The sequence below is a fragment of the Littorina saxatilis genome, linkage group LG7 (assembly GCF_037325665.1).
Source record: "Littorina saxatilis isolate snail1 linkage group LG7, US_GU_Lsax_2.0, whole genome shotgun sequence".
NCBI classification, from domain to species: Eukaryota; Metazoa; Mollusca; class Gastropoda; order Littorinimorpha; family Littorinidae; genus Littorina; species Littorina saxatilis.
The window spans coordinates 23,582,875-23,605,360 of NC_090251.1; the positions used below are offsets into that span (position 1 = coordinate 23,582,875).

At 43.2% G+C, this 22,486-nt stretch overlaps 1 protein-coding gene across 1 annotated transcript in view; it reads right to left on the bottom strand.

Annotated features, from left to right (window-relative positions):
• Nucleotides 1–492: 492 nt before the first annotated feature.
• LOC138970982 (bridge-like lipid transfer protein family member 3B) overlaps nucleotides 493–22,486 on the bottom strand; it is an 86,811-nt gene continuing 64,817 nt past the window's right edge. Inside the window, exons 22-24 of the mRNA XM_070343565.1 lie at nucleotides 20,084–20,180; nucleotides 19,496–19,710; nucleotides 493–17,594 (exon numbers count right to left, since the gene is read on the bottom strand). Of these exons, the coding sequence (XP_070199666.1) occupies nucleotides 17,271–17,594; nucleotides 19,496–19,710; nucleotides 20,084–20,180 (636 nt within the window). The 3' untranslated portion in view covers nucleotides 493–17,270. The remainder of the gene's footprint in view (nucleotides 17,595–19,495; nucleotides 19,711–20,083; nucleotides 20,181–22,486) is intronic.

A 22,486-nucleotide genomic window follows, 5' to 3' on the forward strand; every position in this document is an offset into this window, starting at 1 on the left:
TGTGTGAGTGATAGAGTGTGTGTGTGTATGAACATCCCTTTCAAGCTCTGTAGATGTGCAGTGGTACCTGTGGGGGAAATGACACCTTTGGGACCTGTCATGACAGGTATCTTTTAGGAAAGATAATAGACATGTGTCCTCATTTGAAGGGTCTGGCATGACAGGTACCACTGTGATGATAGGAAGTAGCTGTTCAGTAATGACAGTTCTGGACAAGGTTAACAAACACAATACCATCTTTACACATTCAAATGGGAGTATCAAAACAAGACTTGATGTTGATTGATTCATTTGGTTTATTTTTCCTCATTTACAGAATCAAACAGCTGCATTCCTAGTGGAATGATAAATTATCACACATCATAAATATTTCACTTCATTGTCATGTAACTAATCCTATGATAGAGATCAAAACTGATTCAAACTGAATAAATCAAGATGTAGGAGCATCCTCTCTTGTGAAAGCAAAGCAGTGCCTTAGCATCTTTGTTCCAAGATGGCACAGATGAAGAAAAAGAATAAAGAAGGAATGTTGAACTTTTTTTTTTTAAGACATGAAGCCATACTTAAAACAAGAAACCAAAAGAAAACTTTAAAGACAGAACTGGAAATGACCAGGTTTTATGTCATGTGAGATCCTTGTAGAAATGATTTGATTGAAAATAATCTGGTTTCTCCCCCATGCCTGTTTGCTGAAAACATAGAATATTATATTATTTCCTTACATGTTGTAATAAGAATGAAGTTTTTTTAAATTTATTATTGGATATATTTTCCTTTGCTCAAACTCGCTCATCAGAAAGACATACAACCCCCAATGGTGGATTTACAACAGTGAAGGCCGTTTCAACCTTTACGTCATGTGTTCAGCTCTGCCCTAAACAATAACATCTTTCAAAAGACAGCATCAATAATATCTCAAAGAAGAAAACTAGCAATGAATGTGCATGAGGTTTGGGAAAAATGCTAGCTAAGCAATAAATCTAGATAAATGGCCAAACTCTATTTCTGACTGTCGCACACGTACATAAACCAAAATAAGAAAATCACGCGTAAGTACTGCAAATTGACGTGCATAGTAATCTACCAGCCACATTACAAACAAATTAATGTTAAGCATGTTCACACAAGCCACGGCTGTCAATTCATTTAATTAAAACTTCACTACAAGCCCAAGCACAGGAGAATATGCAGCTAATACACAAATTATTATCTTACAATTTTGGCAATCAATACACAAACAAACAACATTCTAATCAGTCATGGTCAATGCCTTCTGAACTGACAAAAAAGAAATGTTCCGTTAACACAGTGGTACCTGCGATGAAAGGACACCCTTGGGACCAGCCAGAAGTGTCCCTGCAGGTGGCCGGTCTTGACAGGTATAGTTTAGTAGAGATAATAGACAAAGGGACAACGGATTGCGTTCTTTCAAGGGAGGCGTCATCTTATAGGAGGGGCCTCGCATAGCAGGTACCACTGTTCAACGAGCACAAGTCTAATAACAACGCTACTTCAACATTCCCTGATGTAATCTGCGAGAGGTGACCTAGTCCCGTCTTCTAATTCTGTCCCTTGCTTGTACTTTTTGGTAATCCTAGATCCACTTAACCCTTAGGCTGGTTGTCGCGACATATGTGACGCTACTTTACGTATACTGTCACCTGGTTGTCACGACATATGTCGCGCTACTGGCTCAGTCTGTTTGGTCGGTTCCGATTACCTCCCATGGATGCGAAAACCTATATGACCGTGTTTCTTTATTTCTCTCTGTTAATTCACCAGTGGCGATGTAACATGTGTTACAGAATTGCACCAGTGTAAGGGTTAATGTGTACCATTCTCTGCAGCAGAATCTAGGCCTACAACTTCCCTGAAAGCGCACTCACACTCTCACACACACACACACACACACACAGAAAAAGAAAAAACAGAAGGGAGCAAAACACTGGTATCACTGAAATTCACTAACAGAATGAATTAATACTGTGAAGCATGTGGTTATGATTAAATAAACACTTGCTTTCATATTGCACAAAAGAGTGATTAACTGATGTTTAACACCTGGAGTTCACAAATTATCAATCAATCAATATGAGGCCTATATCGCGCGTATTCCGTGGGTACAGTTCTAAGCGCAGGGATTTATTTTTTTATTTTAATTTTATGCAATTTATATCGCGCACATATTCAAAGCGCAGGGATTTATTTATTTATGCCGTGTGAGATGGAATTTTTTTACACAATACATCACGCATTCACATCGGCCAGCAGATTGCAGCCATTTCGGCGCATATCCTACTTTTCACGGCCTATTATTCCAAGTCAGACGGGTATTTTGGTGGACATTTTTATCTATGCCTATACAATTTTGCCAGGAAAGACCCTTTTGTCAATCGTGGGATCTTTAATGTGCACACCCCAATGTAGTGTACACGAAGGGACCTCGGTTTTTCGTCTCATCCGAAAGACTAGCACTTGAACCCACCACCTAGGTTAGGAAAGGGGGGAGAAAATTGCTAACGCCCTGACCCAGGGTTGAACTCGCAACCTCTCGCTTCCGAGCGCAAGTGCGTTACCACTCGGCCACCTACCCTATCAGTGTTGTGGGAGCACTCATTTTACTCAGATGATAATCGATTTCTATGCTGGTATATTGACTAAATTTGAGCAATTATATTTCTTTTCCATTTTGTTTTCTCTCTTGCTTATATGGTCAAACTCACTTAACATCAGCTTTTCAAGTACCAATGCTTTGCATACCTATAGGTACACACATCTTTGTAACCAGTTTCAGGCTACAGTAAAAACAAAGTCACACACACACTCTGCAATCAAAACTTTCTGCAATTCATCATCAATAATAACAAAATACAAAAAAAGTGTTAAAATCTGTAAATTGAACAGGAAGACGTGTATAGCCAGCACAAAGCTCTAATAAAGAATCAAAACAAATGAAAATGAGGCCAACATTTTACACAAGCAAAGAAAACAAAAACACAGTAACAAGCTATTTATATAAAAATGGCACACTACAAGCATGTAAATACATCTTGGAAATGCACTCCCAGTCAGTATTTACCAACTATGGCTTCAGGCTTAAAGATACCTTCAATCCCGTGTAAATCATTTTGTAAATGGCAATAGATCTGTCCAGGCTTTTATATGGGATAGGAGCATCCTTCCGCTTGTGCAATTCCTTCTCTGCTGCACAGAAATCAGACAGGCTGTTGAGTTTTGGTATGTGTTGAATCAGAAGGATCCTCTTAGTCTTATCCCATAGGATCCTCTCAGTCTTATCCCATAGGATCCTCTTGGTCTTATCCCATAGGATCCTCTTGGTCTTATCCCACAGGATCCTCTTGGTCTTATCCCTCTTGGTCTTATCCCACAGGATCCTCTTGGTCTTATCCCACAGGATCCTCTTAGTCTTATCCCATAGGATCCTCTTGGTCTTATCCCATAGGATCCTCTTGGTCTTATCCCATAGGATCCTCTTGGTCTTATCCCATAGGATCCTCTTGGTCTTATCCCATAGGATCCTCTTGGTCTTATCCCATAGGATCCTCTTGGTCTTATCCCATAGGATCCTCTTGGTCTTATCCCATAGGATCCTCTTGGTCTTATCCCATAGGATCCTCATAGACTTATCCCATGGGATCCTCTTAGTCTTATCCCATAGGATCCTCTTGGTCTTATCCCATGTAAAATTCTGGACATCACTGTGGTTATTTACATGACCGTTTACACAGGAACAAAGGTATTTTTAATGTCTCTAAGACAATGAGAACAGACAGAGTGATCAGGCTTTGATTCACTGCCAGTTTACATGGAGGAAATAAGGAGAGAATATTCTCAATAAGCTGTCCTCTTCCCATCTGGGAAAGAAACTACTGTAACTTAATGTTAAGCCAGTCTGATATTTTCCCCGGAATTCTACATGAAGAACTGCATACATGTACAGCTAAAAAGTGATAACAACAGGCAAGGGTATGGCACAAAATGATTCTTTTCATTACGGTGATGCATCGAATGGGTCTTGAACTTACAAGATGGGAAGACAAAAGGAGTGTGGGTGGGGTGGGGTCTTGTCAAATCTATAAAATAGCTCAAATGAAAATATGCTTTCCATAATTATATTATATATGACATGGAAGCAGGTATACCATTATCCTTTGAAAAGAGGTGGGGAATGTGGGGAAACTAGACAGTGGTTGGTACACCGCGAAAAAAAAGTAACACAAATACATGTATTTGAAAAAAGGACAGCAAACTTATTTCACAACCAACTGCAATTAATTACCGATGAGCAAATTAAACAGACAGCAGACTCAGACATGCCAATTATAAAAAATACCCTGATATACGATAACAAATAAACCTGTCACATAAGTACAGGTATGACAGCAAACTCAAAACCAAACAAAACCTCAACATCAGAAAAAGCAAAACAAGTACAATACACATTCAGCAAAAACTATTTGTTTGTTTGTTTGTTTATTTGTTGCTTAACGTCCAGCCGACTACGCAGAGCCATATCAGGACGAGGAAGGGGGGGATGAAGGGGGCCACTTGTCAAGCGATTCCTGTTTACAAATGCACTAACCCATTACTTGTGTCCCAGCAGGCTTTAGTAAAACTAAATTAATACCTACTGGAAGATTACCAGTTTCCAGTATGTTAAAATAGGCTTAACCTATCTACTGCTGGACTTACATCAGAACACTAACAGATTAAACTATACATGAATCGCGAGACAAGCGGCAAGAGAAGAGATTTTTGGAAAAAATACAGGTGAATGAGCAAGAAGGCAGAAAAAAGAAAAGAATTCATGAAGAAAAAGAGAGCATGACAGGAAAGAGGAACCAAAAATCTACCTAACAGCAAACTAGAAAGCTCCTGCGGTTCCAAAAACAGGAGGGGCCTTTAATTTCATAACCGCAGTGCCCCACTGCGGGAAGCAAAAACTATTACAGAATACGACACTTCATAAGTTCTTCAAACCAATGGTCTTTATAGTAGACAGACAGAAAAATAACTATGAGGCGAATGCAACAAATAGATAAAAGACTTAGCTGAATGAGTGCTGGATGTGATCAGCCTCTGGTGAGATGGTCCCAGTTTAAACAAAATGTTGCATTCGCCTCATAATTGTTTGTCTGTCTGTCCACTGTAAAGACCATTCGGTCCATGTACTTGTGAATGTCTTGTTTTGTCAAAAACTAAACGTTTCATTAGCTAACGTACATTCATGATTTTTGATTCTGGAACGTTAGCAGTCTTATCTTTTGGGGGATTACACAATACATCTTGATGAATACGCGCCACAGACAATCCAAAGGTGGCCTCTGAAAAGACTAGGTTATGACAAATTAAAATTAAAAACAGAAAACACACACACAGATGAAAGACATTTTACCCAGTAACAAGAGATAACTCATTGAAGTACATGTATTGCAATTACTTCCAACCAAACTGGATGAATATAAATCAACTTTTAACTAGCACATAATTAAGTATGTATTGTGCAGAAAGCAATTGCAAAAGAGAAAAGGGTGGGTGTGCGAGAAAGAAGGGGGTAGGGCAATACTAGAATGGGGAGAGTGAGGCAAGAAACATATCAATAATCAGAACATTACTTACATCGATCTGTGGCACATGGAAATTGTGTTTGTGGCTTTCAGTTTCGGCATGAGACAAAATCACTACAGCAGCATTCTCCTGATTGTTAAACGTACTATTGTAAACAGGAAATTCACTGATATTGTACATGAAATTACAAATAGAAACATTAACATTTTTATTGATATAATTTATTAGTGAGATTAAAGTAACTATATCCATAAGCCGTAGGCTTCTTGTTGTTTTTATATTTATAAATATATGTAAATTTCATGTACAAGTAAATGGACATAAAACATTGTTTAAACCAACTATATCCAAAAATATCTCATTCTATTCCTCAAATAACGAAAAACTGTTTCATCTTTGTATTTCATTGTATTTGGGTGCAGAATGTAGAACACCGGTACCATAAAGAAATTAATCACTTTTTCTGAAGCAGGTCTGCTATTACATTCAGTTCAAACAACCCACTACAGTGTGAATACTAATGAATTCTTGTGAATGTAAAAGAGATCTTCTCCCCTAAAACCACATTTAATTAATTTTAACAAGCATAGTGACAGATCAGACAGGATCAGCAAAAACACCCGGATTTTAAGTCTGCAAGACACAGGTTTGTATATATACGAAATTAATTGAAAAATTCCAAATTACTTGGATTTCCCTGTTCAATGTTTCTGCCGGGGCGGATCACATCATTTTTAAGGGGGGGTTTCCAAATTTCTTTTAGGGACAATTTGACGATGCGAAGCGTTTAGTTGAGGGCGCGAAGCGTTTAAACCTCCTAGGGGGGTTGAGGGGCATGCCCCCCCCCTCCCCGCCCCCTGGAAAATGTTGATAAAAACAAGGAAAATGGAGCAATCTGTTGCAATCTGAGCCAAGAAACATCCCCTATTTCACCTTCCAAAAAGTACATTTAAGAAGACAAATTTGGATCAAAACAAGGACAATTGATCTTGTAGAACCTGAGCAAGTAAATTACCCAACTACTTTTCAAAACCGTCACTTAGAAGACAAAGGCCGGTTCCTACGGGGGTCAGGGGGCATGTCCCCCCCCCCCGAAAAAATTTTGATAAAAATGAAGGAAAATGGAGCAATCTGGTGCAATCTGAGCCATCAGTTTTTTGTGTTTTTTTCAAATGTATTTGTTTCCCCTTTTAAAATAAATTTTTAAGGCTAGGGTGGGTTTCCAGAAACCCCGGTTTCCGCCCCTGTTCTGGATACAAATGTGGACCTGTGTGGATTTCTTCCCCTGTCACTGAGCCTCGATAGTACAGAACATGAGTGGTTCAACTAAACAAAGCATCAGTGGTACCTGCCATAAAAGGACTGTCACCAGCAACAAGTGTCCCTTCATTGCAGGTGGACTTTCCTGACAGGTACTTATACTTTGGTCAATGTAATCCACAGCAGACAAAAGACTGTGTCCCTTTAACACCCTTCACGAGACTCGGACAAGACCAAATCAGGCCAAACCCGAGAGCTTCATGATTTGCCTGCTGGGACAGTTTTTGAACCACATACAGAAAACTCACAGCCATGAAGCACGTTGCCAGTATCCAATATTGCTTCTGCTTGTATAGTTTTATGCATGGATTGAACATTGGATTTGCCTTCTTTGAGACATGTGATGTCACAGTCCAACAAAAACTCATATTTAGGCGGCAAGCCAAGATGACAAAAGAGTGCACATTTGTTTGCATTCAATCATAAAAACTAAAGGGAATTATAACTAAATCGATCGATACATAAATGATATTTGTATTTTTGACCAAAATATGACATTTTACACAGATCTCAACAACAATTGTTCACCTCGACCGATGGTGCGGTCTCGGAGTAACACTGAATGTCTTGATCTGTGTAAAATGTCATATTTTGGCCAACAATACAAATAACGTATAATGCTTTCCAACTCAGGACAGACATAAAAGAAAGCAGATGCTTTGTTTGGTACAGCACAGAACCCCCACTGGCAAAATTGTGATTGAATTTGTGCATGCGCACTGACATTTCTGACTAGCTGTATTGGGAAGATCGAGTCTTCTTATGGGAGACAACTGACACATGGCAGGGGATATAGCTCAGTTGGTAGCGTGCTGGATTTGTATTCAGTTGGCCGCTGTCAGCGCGAGTTCGATCCCAGGTTCGGCGGAAATTTATTTCACAGAGTCAACTTTGTGTGCAGACTCTCTTCGGTGTCCGAACCACCCCCCGTGTATACTACATTGGGTGTGCACGTTAAAGATCCCACGATTGACAAAAGGGTCTTTCCTGGCAAAATTGCTTAGGCACAGTTAATAATTGTCTACCATACCCGTGTGACTTGGAATAAGGCCGTGAAAGGTAAATATGCGCCGACATGGCTGCAATCTACTGGCCGTATAAAATTTCATCTCACACGGCATCACTGCAGAGCGCCTAGAACTGTACCCACGGAATATGCGCGATATAAGCTTCATTGATTGATTGATTGATACATGTACCACGGTGTAAAAACAAGGAGCGTAATCAAGCATTGCACAAGAGAAGCACTGGAACAACCGAAAGCAAGTTACATTGCTTTAAATGATCATACATACTACAACACTGTAATGCCTACGGGAGGAGGATGTAGCAGCAAACAGCAGTCAATCTACGTAAAGTGTACGAAAAAACAAACATGATCACTGTTCTAGCTCCAAAATTATCACAGCGCAAACCAGACAGTAAAGTGATGTGTTGAGACTGATAATAACGCTATATACAGATATCACAATGCAAAGATCATGCTAGATCGATGGCTGGTTCAAGTTCATACAGTATTTCTGTCGTCTCAGCCAACTAATTCTCTCCTCAAGATAATTCACACTGTTGTTGTTCTGTAAGCACTTGTGAGCAAGCCAGTGCAATCCATTATAAACTTGTCTCAGATTTCATCGGGACACCGAGCAACACTGTACAACAACAGAAACTACATTACATAATATTATGAAATCAAATTTTTTTTAAAAAGTGCTTTCTTTATTTCTTTATTTGGTGTTTAACGTCGTTTTCAACCACGAAGGGTTATATCGCGACGGGGAAAGGGGGAAGATGGGATAGAGCCACTTGTCAATTGTTTCTTGTTCACAAAAGCACTAATCAAAAATCCAAAATTTTAGTAATAAATTTTCATTTAATTAATATACTTACCCAACTCACATATAGCAATTAACTCTAGTTCAGTGCTGGTAACGCTGTACGCGTTCCCCTTGGTAACAAGGGAGACCACCCTAAAAAAGAGTGATCCATCCCATAATATCAGACCGATGTCCGGTCCAACATCCGTATGCGTGCGCATACGCCGCCATTTGCATCATTCGAACGAAGCCCAACTCACTACTTTTTTAGAACCCAATACCACCACAGCGGGGAGGCGGGAGGGTTTAAACGATGTGAGTTGGGTAAGTATATTAATTAAATGAAAATTTATTACTAAAATTTTGGATTAAATTACATATTATTACCCAACTCACATATAGCAGATTGCTACTATAGGTGGTGGGTACTTACCAAAATCTAGGCACGCAGGACTTGTCCCGCCGCTACCATAGCAGGCAGCGCGGAGCTTCCATCCTGTCTTACAGAAGAGACGTCTCTGAGATAATAATTGACGAAAATGTCCTCAGAGCGCCAGTACGCAGCTTCCAGTACTTCGGCTAGCTTGCCGGACCGAAGAACTGCCACTGAGGATGCCCAGGCTCTCGCCTCGTGGGTCCTAGCCGCGGTGAGAGGCAACACTGCCCTAACCTCACCCGACTGCAATTGCCACCAGGCATATGCTCGCTTGATCAGAGTGGAGATCCATTTGGTCAGAGTCACCTTCGCTATATCCTTACACCTAGCCGTGTTTAAAGATATGAAAAGAAGTTTTTGACTTTCTGACCTAGCAGGCCGAGTTCGAGACAGGTAACATCGGAGAGCTCTCACGGGACAATTTGCAAAATCAGGATCTCCAGGAGCCAAAATCTTGCTCAAGGGTGGAATGCGCAAGATTGGAGAAAGCTGGCCAGGTTTCTGGTTTTTCGCGAGGAAGCCGGGAACAAATTTGAGAGAAATGGAACCATCCTTCTCGAACGCAATATCTTTGTCTAAGCCCGACAAAGAGTGCACCTCACTACCTCTCCTTGAAGTAGCAAGAAGCGTTAAAAACACAGTCTTACGCGTCAAATCGGCCAAACTGGCTGACAAAAGAGGCTCGAACTCATCCGAGGCTAAAAAACGTAAGACCAAAAACAAATCCCACGCAGGGAGAAGCGATTTTGAACGAGCTGCTAACAGGGCAGCCCCCTCAATAACACTAGCGATAACCCCTCCGAGCAAAATTTTGTGGCCTAATTGCGCGAGAGTCGAAGAGATCGCAGACCTCCGGACCCTAATAGAAGAGGGTGAAGCCCCCTGATCGGCCAACCAAGACAGATGGTTGGCTACATGAATAGACCTAGGTGAAAGAGGTTTAACCCCGTTAATCGCGCACCACCTAGACCAAGAAGCCCAGTGCGATGAGTAAACCGACGAAGTTGATTTTCTATGTGCATGGCCAACGAATCTCAGAGTAGAGAAAGAGGCCCCTGCCCTACGCGAAGCGCTTCGGACAGAATCCACGCGTGAAGGGCCAGGATCTGTGGGTTCTCGTGCTGAACGCCTGACCGAGGCTGCACGAGATCTCCTCTTTTCAGGGCGAGAGGGATCGGGGGCCGAACTGCTAGACGCAGTAGGTCGGCGTCCGTAAACAACTCTCTCTCTGGCGGTGGACGAACAATGGGAACTCCTAGGAACAAATCCGGAAGGAGCCACACACCTGTGGTCTGCTGAAACCAAGTTCCCAGTGCGATCGGAACACTCCAGTCCTGGGATGTCTGATCCCACCTTGACTGCAGGGAGGCCTGAAAAGGCCTCTTGTGAACCCTGCCCAACGGAATGAGGGAAGCCATGGATTCCATCTGACCCAGAACCGAAGTCAGAACCCTTGCACTGGCATGATTCTCTCCGTAGAGAGACCGAATCAGACCCTGAAGCTTGTCGATCCGCCTTTGAGACGGACGGACAGACAGACCACCGAAGTGTGTCGAATTCCATGCCCAGGTAAGTAAACGTCTGGGATGGTTCCAACTCGGATTTTGTCAGGTTGACAGAGAAACCCAGCTGTGCCGCCCGGCTCAGCACCCTCCGCGTATGAGCCTCGCAAAGACCCCTGTTCTGGTGAAGGATTAACCAATCGTCTAGGTAAGCTCTGAGACGGATGCCTTCCCGTCTCACAAGAGCGCAAAGCTGCCTGACCACAATCGTGAAAATCCAAGGAGCTAAAGACAGGCCGAACGGCAGAGCCCTGAACTGGTAAGCTTTGCCGCCCCAAGGGAAGCGAAGCCACTTCCTGTCCGAGACATGTATGAGGACGTGAAAGTAAGCGTCTGTTAGATCGATCGACGTTGCCCAATCTCCCGGCCGTAAGGCCTCCCGAACCGAAGTTGGAGTTTCCATGGTAAACTTGATTACTCTCAGAAACTTGTTCAAAGGAGAAAGATCTAACACAGGCCTCCACGCCCCCGAGGCTTTCGGCACTACGAAAAGTCTGCCGTAAAACCCCGGGGACCGCGCGTCCAAGACCTCTTCTATAGCTCCCTTGAGCAGCAGAGCCGAGACCTCCTCCTGGACCGCGTTCCGTGCCACCAAATCCTTTGGCGCCCTGCAGGGCGGGATTATCCTGACCAGGGGAGCCTTCTGCCCTGACCAGAGAAGCCGGAACCCCGAACACACGATCCCAGTGACCCACTTGCTGGCCACCAGTTGCAGCCAGGAAGAAAGGGCCCTGGACGGGCCGCCCGCTACAACTAGCGCGGGAGCCACCGGGATGTGCTGTTCGGGGAAGTTTCATTGGAGGTGAGGCTTACGCCCCGACCCCCTGGAACCCCCAAAAGACTGACCCCTCTTGAGTCTTAGGGTATGGAGCTCCACGACCCCTACCCCTGGAGAAGAATGACTGCTTCTGGGCCTTCCCACCACCGGACGTGGACGTCTGAGGCTAAGCTGAAGAAAACGCCTGCGTCTGAGGCTTGCCCTGAGGCTTCTGGAAGCCCTGTGAAGCCAAACGCGCGATCGCTACATCCCGCGCGTCTTGCGTCTCTTTCTGGAGGGCATCGAAAGACGCTTTCCCTAAGAGAGACCCCTCAGCAAAAGGGGAGACCTTCAGCCTCTCAATGGTCGCGGTGTCCCGAAATCTGGACCCCGCCAAAAAGGCTGACCTCCTTGAATGCACTGCGTGAGTATACAGCCTGGCAGACAAAGCAACCTGTTCTCTAGTCACCTTGCCCAGAGTAGCCAGCAGTGTCGAAACATCTGCCGGCGACGCGTCAAAGCGAAATTCAAAAAGATCAAGAGATGTGGCAATCGATCTGGACAAGGACCTTTGCAGAGACTCTGACACAGACGTGAGCTCAAGCAAAGACCTTCCAACTTCCTCCAAAGCTGCGAGAGAACCGTCAGTATAGGGAACAACCCTATCCCTATTGTAACCATCCTCTCTCAAAGCAGCGAGTTTAGGCGTCACCGGAAGCACTCCTGACGGCAGAGCAAAAGTGTCAACCAGATTCCAAGGAGCTGGGGTAAGCTTGAACTTCGGAACACCGGAAGTAACTCGAGCCCCAGGCTTAGCCAGCCAAGAGACAACGTCTTCCGGGGCCTCGCCGTGTTGAACCAACAGCGGCACCGCCGGTTTGCGCTTCCCACACAAAACGTTTGCCATCTCATAGGCAATGGTTGACGATTCCCGGAAGCGGAAGCGAGGCCGTTGCTCCTGTGCACTCCGGAAATCGTCAAAAGCCGAAGGAGGTGGGTGAAGCTGAGCCTTGTCCTTCACCACCCCTTCCGGGAAGTATCTGAACGCCGTTTCCGCCGCCAGCGCCACTGCGGCTGACAGCTTAACCGGCAAATTCAGCTGGGAATCCTCTACCACTGAGGCATCCCCGTCATCCGCCCTACCCTCCGACTCGAGATCATGCTCAAAGCCAGGAGGTAGAACATCAGACAGTTTATCGTCGGCAGAACCGACCACTTCCTGCCCCCTGGGCGGAAGAGGACTAAAACGGTCCCCGATATTCTCGTCAAGAGACCTACGGATACGTTCGTCCTTTCGCTGCTCATAAGAACTCTCACGGCATCCAACGCACGAGAGAGCCCCCCGAGCTCGCACACCGGCAAGCGGTGTAGACATACCTTGTTCTGGTGTCACATTCAGCAGAGACACCAAGTTGGTACCCCCATCCTGCAAAGCATGGACATCCGCCCGAGTCACAGTCGCCGAAGGCTTAGCGGAAGTCGAAGCCGGAACTGCAGGAGACTGCCGGATCTGTGCTAAGGAGAAAACATCAGAAACACCCGACGGAAGAGCACGCAATTCCTCCCGAGTGGAAGATAACTCCGACGCTAATGTCGAAACTTGAGAGCTCAGCGTCAACAATAAAGACGCAACGTCAGCTGGTGCTAACCCAGGGCAGCCAGGCGAAACGGAAGCAGAAGAAGCTACACCAGAATTACTACTCTTGTCAGAACGTAAACAAGTCTGACCGGAAGTTGTTTTGACGTCTGCTAGCACGGGAGATTTAACAGAAGTTGACTCAGATGAAACAGACGCGGATTTTCCTGCGCCCTTATCTCTCCTCGAGCTTCTTTTTGGAGGCGTATCGTCAAGTACCTGCCTCGAACTAGGCTTCCGTTTAGCGCTATCAACAAGCGCAGCCTCCGCCATAGCAAAACAACTCACGAAAAATTTCACAGAAAAACAATTTCAGAAAAATTTCACAAGTACAAACGAGCGACGAAAACGTCGCTAAAGTTATAACAAAACGGAAAGATCTCACCACACAGCGTAGGTACAGGTGTAAAGTTAGGCGACGACCAAGGGGAGATGCCAAAGCCAAAGACTATGGCGAAAAGCTGAAGACAGCAGGAGCGTACATCAGGAGCGTCCTACCCAGTTGAACCGCTGAGAGAGAATGATGCAAATGGCGGCGTATGCGCACGCATACGGATGTTGGACCGGACATCGGTCTGATATAATGGGATGGATCACTCTTTTTTAGGGTGGTCTCCCTTGTTACCAAGGGGAACGCGTACAGCGTTACCAGCACTGAACTAGAGTTAATTGCTATATGTGAGTTGGGTAATAATATGTAATTTAATTTGCTCCAGGGGCTTGCAACGTTTTAAAAGTGCTATATATATATATATATATATATATGAGGGCAGAATTGCAGAGCAACATTTTTCCTTATGCCAAACACGCACACATAAAATAAAAACATCAAAAAAAGGAACAAAAATTATAAATTTGAAAATGTACTGCAATGGAAAAACAGAATGTGTACAAAGCTGAGTGAAATCAATTGTCTGAGCATTATCTTGGCAGGAACAGAACTACACAACTGAACAGGTCAAAGAAAAACGATATATTCAAAACGTATGAAAACTATAAACATGTCCACGTAAAGCATCAAACACAATTCATGTACAGAAATTAATCTGAAATAATGGAAAAAAAGACACCAGCCAGCCAGCTCTGTTTGTATTCATGACATTTTTCAACCAATGAGGAGTAAAAACCTATTAGCTTCAACTGTAAATGTCATCTCACAAGATTTCCTTAGGAAATAACAAAAAACTGACATGAAAAAACAGGGAAGAAAAATTATGCATTCAAGAAAATTTTCTGTTTGCACATTACGCTGGTGGTATTTCAATGAACAACGTTATGATAGTGTACTGTGATGGTTTTCCACAGCATATATTTATACCTTTCAAACAATTCACAGCACCGTGTTTCAAACAATCTCTATACACTTATTACATGAGACTAACTAAACAGGATATTTATCCAGACATTCAATGGAACAGTTTTCACTGAATGTACACTTTCTATGTTAAATGTTGCCATTCAATATTTTAATGCAATATTACTGTACACTGACAACAGTTATTAAGACAAGAGTAACCACCTTGAAGGCGACAAAACACACGACTAAAATACCATCTCAATACATGAAAAATAACTTTGACCATGACTATTGTAACAGGTTCGAACTTGTCCATGCATGTATTCATAACAAGTGCTGATAGTGATAAACATATTCCATAAGGACCTACTTTTATCATTTATATCTTATGTACAAAGGATCTTTGTGCTTATGTTAGAAATCCACACATACTGACCAACAAAGGAATCATCCACAGTCTAATGCTTACCTAAGGACATCATCTGTGTGTACGATCTCTTTCAAGTAAAACAAAAAATCATGGGTACACTGAACCATATAACGAATACCAAAAAGAGTTCTCATGTTGCAACTATCACTGTCACCAGTTATTATCCTACTACGTCACTGCCAAGAAATCTAATGTGTTAAATACCAATCAACAGTCACCAAACAATATCTACACACACAAAAAAATGATTTCCAAATAAAACTGCAAGAAAAATCGATCTCCACAAATCAGACAAGCTGTGAATTTTGTTCCAACACTGAAAGAGAAATTTTGCTCATATCTTCCGTCTCTGATCATAAGATTAAGAGTATATTGTAAACACAGTGAATAACGATGGTTATCAAATTCATTTTCAGCAATAAAAATCTGTGTTAACCGTGCAAGCACACATACTCTTAAAAGTGTTTATTTCATCATAATGCATAGTCTACAGTCAGTGAGTGTTCTCAAATCTGCAATATGTTTAAGATGATAAAGGAAAATTGTCCTTCTGTACTTGACCTGATGCTCACTGATAACAAAATAATAGATCTAAAATTTCACAGAATATGGGTACTGACATCATTTAGCAGTCATGCATGTCCATGAAACAAATTTTTCCCTAACTGCAATAAACTTAAATCTGTCAACCTTCAGTCCTTAACAAATGATCAATTTAACAGTAACACTCACTTTTTGCCTATCACCCTAACAAATAAAATAAAATAAAGTAGGTGCTATAACAGAGAGGCAAAGAAGACAAAGTAGCAAGACTCTCGCAAACCAAATTGTAACCCGTTAATAATTACGTACACATACTACTCTAACCTACCTTGAATCAGCCTGCATGACTGTTAAACAAACACTAGACACCCTGTTTCCATGACAACAAGAGCTACAGCAACGTTTTTAACACTCATGACAAAGTTTAACATTCTCGTAAACTGTCCACACACATGCAGTGTAGATCAGGACAAAATAATAGACGTTTCAGTCTCGTTTTTTTGTGATCTCAAGTACATTGCTGGAAAAACAACATTTTTTTTCTTCAAATATGCCTCATACAACACGTGTACACACACACAAAATCTACCTTTTCTAGTATCTTATTTAACACATACAAATCATTTTATATTCTGTACCGGCACGGTTGGCCTAGTGGTAAGGCGTCCGCCCCGTGATCGGGAGGTCGTGGGTTTGAACCCCGGCCGGGTCATACCTAAGACTTTAAAATTGGCAATCTAGTGGCTGCTCCGCCTGGCGTCTGTCATTATGGGGTTAGTGCTAGGACTGGTTGGTCCGGTGTCAGAATAATGTGACTGGGTGAGACATGAAGCCTGTGCTGCGACTTCTGTCTTGTGTGTGGCGCACGTTATATGTCAAAGCAGCACCGCCCTGATATGGCCCTTCGTGGTCGGCTGGGCGTTAAGCAAACAAACAAACAAACAAAATTTTATATTCTCCATCCTTCAACAAGGAAGAAATGTAGTTCAACACAACACACAATCATCCATAAAGATCTTTAAACGTTGCAATAATTCAACCTTTTTTCTTTTTTGATTCATGAAACTAGGTAAAATTTTGACTATGTTTAATTGGCTTGTGTTTGAGGGTTTGCTCAAGAGTATTTTTGTTCGCTGTTTTCCGAATGCCACTTTAGGAAACACATCAAACCTCAGATGCCGTCCAAAGACTTAACAGATGATACCAAGCCAATCAGCTCTCTGAAACAAATCACACCTGCATTCCTTCAAAGAAGAGTCCATGCATGCCCAAAAAGATTAATTAACTGCGACTTCAGTGGTCCAAGTTGCAGCACTTACACAGATTTCACATTGCCACGAAAAACACAACACCATATGGTATAATTTACACCAAAGAACACACAGAAGAAACTGTCTTTTTCCAACCATTAAAAGTAGTTGACATAGCACGGGTTTCCTACAATGTTGGCAATTATGCTGCTAACACAGATATGGCGGTCACCAGCAAATGCCTCCTAGGTTTAGTGGTTGGATGTTGTGTTCTCACACTGACGCTTGCAATCATCTGTTATTCGAAGCTGCAGCAAACACAAGAAACCATGTATCGGTAGCTGCTAAGATGTATTCCTAGAGCGGTGATGGGACTGTTGAAATGATCAATCACAGTTACTGCAGTCAATAATACAACCTCGTAACATTAGCGCTCGGATGTTGTGTTCCTCGAGCAGAGCTCAATCCATCGATCGCATTCCAGCAGTTACTAATGAGACAAGAAATGATTAATCACAGTTACAATCTCGTAACATTAGCGCTCAGATGGTGTGTTCCTCTAGAAGCACTGGACTGTTTCAATCATCAATGTCATTCCAGCAGTCCCTGACGCGGCAAGAAACCTCAGTAGCGTTAGTGGTGAGAAGATGAGCTCCTAGAGCGTCGCTCGGACTGTAACAGCTCTTCCTGCAGGAATTGAAGCGTGGCGACCAGCGATTCCTTCTCCTTGTTGGACGTGTCCAGCTGCACCTCTAGCTGCATCACGCGGTCCAGCAGCTTCACGTTCTCCGACTCCAGACCCGACGCTCCGACCCCCGCTTCGTTAAGGGTGCGGCCCGGAGACGCCGCCACATGGTTCTTGGTGATGGAGGAGATGGAGTGGGAGCGACTCTTGCGGCGCTGGGCCGAGGGGGACTCTGCCCGTGTCTGGTTGGCCGCCAGTTCCAGTTCTCGCATCTTCAATAAAAAACAAGACCAAACACTTCAGTTTTGCCGAAATATTGATAAAGAAAGACCAAATATCCTGGTTACTGCATGCTGTGTCTTCTCTTTGTTCAAACACTCCAGTGTATGTTTAAAACCAGAAATTTACCTTAAGGCCTGCATCAAAGATATAAAATTATATTGCTATTTCATATGTTACGTGGATTTTCATTGGTCAATTGGGCAAAACTGAGCTCAGTGCAAAAGTGATATCGACGACATTTCCGTCGATATCAGTTTTGATATCGACGACCTCTTTATTGCTTCCCCACTTCAAAAACAAAAACACCTAAATTTAAAAACAAACAAATATATATGAAAATGTAATTATCCCAGAATTTAGTTGAGCAAGTGACTAAAGACTTTTTGAAAGGAAAGACATTTTAAAATACTGAAAAGTACAAGAAAAGAGTGAACAAAAAGAAATAATAATCAGAGGGAGGAATATGGAACAGCCAAAACTGAGACAAATAGTTTTGTAATTTCTTTACAGAAAATACAAAATGTCCAGAGAATTAGCAATATATCTAACATTGACTGACTGTGTGATGATATCTTCTGCCATTGGTCTGTTTCGACAGTGATATCAAAATCTCGACCTCCGGTCTCGATTTTGATATCACTGTCTCAACAGACCATAGCAGAAGATATCATCACACAGTCCGTCAATATTGGGTAATATTATCCTACATACGTGAGAGACACTCATGAAATAATAATTGTTCAAACTCACACGTGTGTATATCATGTAAATGAGGTCATGTCAAGCAAGTCTGGCAGGGACCTGTTTTTCCACTGCTTATGATGCCAAAGTCAACTCCGCCTGGATGCACCCTAAAGGTCTTTCAGCCGGTCCCAAGCCCGGATAAAGGAGGAGGGTTGGGCGTGGGGTTAGCAACTCCACCCCGCCAAAAAAAACAACTTGCTACAGAAACCGCAACAAGGAAGTTGTTGCGGCCCTATGCTCCACAGGGAGTCTACAGGAATAAGTCATGATGCCAAAGTCACCGAGACAAATGTCATTAAAGAAAAAAAATTGCGCTCGCTAATTACCCTCGATGAATTTTTAGAACTAACACGTCACGCCACACTTTTAGAGTGACGTTTCTTTGCTTTGACACAATAGATTGCACGAAGCTTTAGAAGAGATCGAGGTTACAAAGCAAGCGTCTTCAATTTAGCTGCCTCGACTGCAGGACATTTTCAGTAAAATACACGTAAGTACAGTATGTAGGATAAACAGAATACTTTTTCTTCTTCTTCTTCTGCGTTCGTGGGCTGAAACTCCCACGTACACTACATGTTTTTTGCACGAGTGGAATTTTACGTGTATGACCGTTTTTACCCCGCCATTTAGGCAGCCATACGCCGCTTTCGGGGGAAGCATGCTGGGTATTTTCGTGTTTCTATAACCCACCGAACTCTGACATGGATTACAGGATCTTTATCGCGCGCACTTGGTCTTGTGTTTGCGTGTACACACGCGGGTGTTCGGACACCGTGGAGAGTCTGCACACAAAGTTGACTGTGAGAAATAAATCTCTCGCCGAACGTGGGGACGAACTCACGCTGACAGCGGCCAACTGGATACAAATCCAGCGCGCTACCGACTGAGCTATATCCCCGCCCAACAGAATACTACATGGCTTGCTGTTTCGTAGCAGATTTACACTCGTTGCTTTTTCAAATAGTGAACAGCTCGCTTTCGCTCGCAGTTCAATATTAAAAAAAAACAACTCGTGTAAAATTAATCTGGTATGACACAGCAAGCCATGTAGTATTCTCTATCTACACTATAAGACCTAAAAGATGACAAATGATACATGAAAAAGAAGGCTTTAACTGCAGCACTGTAATAACATTCCCACTCGTACCTTGTCCCGCAGAAGAAGGATCTGCTCCTCGTAGAACTTGTTGGCGCGGTTCAGCTCGTCGCACTGCCGTCTCAGCTGTGCATTCTCTGCCTGCGTCTGGGTGAGGAGGGGGAAGGAGGAGGTGGAGGAGGGGGTCTGGGGGGCCCGGGCCTCCATTGTGTCCGTGTCCTCCGCACACTGGCTTCCCTCCCTTGAGCTTCTGTTGCTTTTCCCACCTTCCAATCATAAAAAACACCCTTGGTTATTTGCATCAAAAATACAGACGCACGAGTTATTTACCTCCACAATATTGACATGAGAATAATTTTCACCAACAATACAGCCCACAATTCAACGGCATCAACAGAGGTTAATATTAAGAGCAGACTATATTCGTGAAATAAATTAACTGAAGTGTCATTGTATGGCCACTTAGACAGAACTATTTATCCAAACCACAAAGTATGACAGAAAAATATTGTAGCAAAGTCTGATGTTGGCTGAGCAGTTCTGAGCTTGTAACTAACCAATGATTCCTTGTGTCCTTACAGGCCTAACCCTGTACGGACATTAGGTGGTGATGCATTAAAAAAGCTGAACTTGACGTACTTGTGATGTGGTAGATACCGTCCAGGCCTCGCTGGATGTACAGCTCGTCAATGTTGCAGTTCATTGGAGGGGTACCTGCCATGCCTGGACGATCCTCCTGAAGCACAACAAGATGGAGGTTGCAGCACTACTATCCGTGGAGTGTTATACAGGCTTGATACAGAAGAGTTCAAACTATTTGAGACGGACAAATACAATAGGCCATTTGGGCATTTCAAAATTAAAAATTTTAGTAATAAATTTTCATTTGATTAATATACTTACCCAACTCACATATAGCAATTAACTCTAGTTCAGTGCTGGTAACGCTGTACGCATCCCCTTGGTAACAAGGGAAGCCCCTCTAAAAAAAGAGTGACCAATACCCATAAGGCCATATTAATACATACTTCCGACTTCCGTATGCGCGCGCATACGCCGCCATATGCATCATTCCAAACGAAGCCCAACTCACTCCCCTTTTTTTAGAAACCCACCCCCCACAGCGGGGAGGCGGGAGGGAATAAACGATGTGAGTTGGGTAAGTATATTAATCAAATGAAAATTTATTACTAAAATTTTTAATTAAATTACATATCTTACCCAACTCACATATAGCAGATTGCTACTATAGGTGGAGGGCACTTAACCCAATCAGGAATTGAGAATCCGTCCTGCCGCTAACAGAGCAGGTAACCCAGAAACACATCCTATCTCAATGCATAGGCATCTCTGAGATAAACATCAATGAAGAACCTTTCAATAAAGCCAGCAAGCCGACTCAAGAACTCAGTTCTGCCAGGAGACCAAATCGAAGGACAGCTAGAGTGGAAGCCCAATCTCTTGCCCCGTGAGGCCTAGCTGTAGTAAAGGGCAAAACTGCCCTGACATCCCCTGCCTGACTCTGCCACCATACATAAACTCGTCTAACTATGGTGGAGACCCAATTGGCTAACACTACTCTCGAGATGTCTTTAAAGCGCACCACAACGAGTGAGATAAAAAGAAGTTCCTGAGATTCCGATCTAGTGTGCAGAGTCCTTAACGGAAAACTGTGGAGGGCTGTAACCGTACCAAAAAAGTACATCAGAATCTCCAAGAGCCATAAAAATGCTCAAGAAAGGAAAATAGAGTCCGTGCTGTCCGAAGGGGGAGGACTGACTGACTGCCCCCCCCCCCCCCCCCCCCCCTGTCTACTGCCACCACTTGAAGGCATACCTGAACACTGTGGCAGTCCATCTAGGCAAGGTTGACCTCAACAAGCCATTACCCCTACCAAAGTTGAAAGACATTCTTTCTTCCTTTATATAAATTAATCAGTGTATAACGTCGCATATAACCGTTCAAGATTAAAGGGCGACGAAGCAGAAAGATAAGAACAAGAGCCCTTAGATTTAATGATCTCAAGCAATCCGTGCAAGTCAGAAAAAATCTTCAAAACTCGAACAGATCAAAAGGCTAAATATGGCTCTAGGGGAGCCAAAATAGTGATTAAGATTAGAACGGTGAATCAAAGTTGGTAACTCCAAATTCCGCTTATATGCCAGAAAACCCAAAAGAAACCTTATGTGCCATAGATCAGTCTATCTCCGAAAATCTGTCTATAGCAAAATTAGCAGAAAAAACACTTACTCCCCCTTCTCACAGAAGCTACCCGAGTAAGCATGGCCTATTTCCGTGTTGATCAGCAAGGCTAGTTAAGTAAAAGAGTCAAAGAATCCAATCACAAAAACCCTAAAACTAGGAGCAAAGTCCAAGAAAGGACTGCAGATCAGCTTTCAGCAAGCCTAAAGTAGGCCCTCTTAAACTTGCTGGCTAAAAAGCCACCAAGAGAAAAATTCGCACCGAGCTGTCTCAGTAAAACTGATATCACATAATGTCTTAAACAAAGACGTGGGAGAAAAAGAACGGAAAGCCAAAATAGGTGGCTCGCCACCTTCATTGTACCGAGAGACGAGGAGTTCTATCCGGTAAAACATAAGCCATCTGTTCCAAGCCAGACAACAAGACAAGTACCAGTCCAGAGTTGACGGGCAGAAGAGCCCGAGCAACTCAAAAATATCCTTACAGTAGACACCCGTGAGAAACGAGTGTGAGCAAAACCGGAGCCCTCTTGCCAGCCTAACGAAGTCTGGCAACCCAGAAAGAGCGGGCCCAAACTGTGCGACCGGCAGGCCGCTCAAAGTAAAACAAGAGTAAAAATCTCCATGCCCGGCAGTCGGGCGACGAAGATAAGCAAAAGGCGATAGTACCAAAAGGCAAAAACCCATATTAGAAATTTCTCCCCTTCCCCCGAAGGAACAAAAACACGTGGTCAAAGAGAGTCTGCTCCAAGTGGCCATTTGGCCGACAGACTTAGAGAGTCCGCCCAGTCATAGAGACTCTCATGAGGGTACTTCGCTGCTAAAAAGATCTCGTGATGGC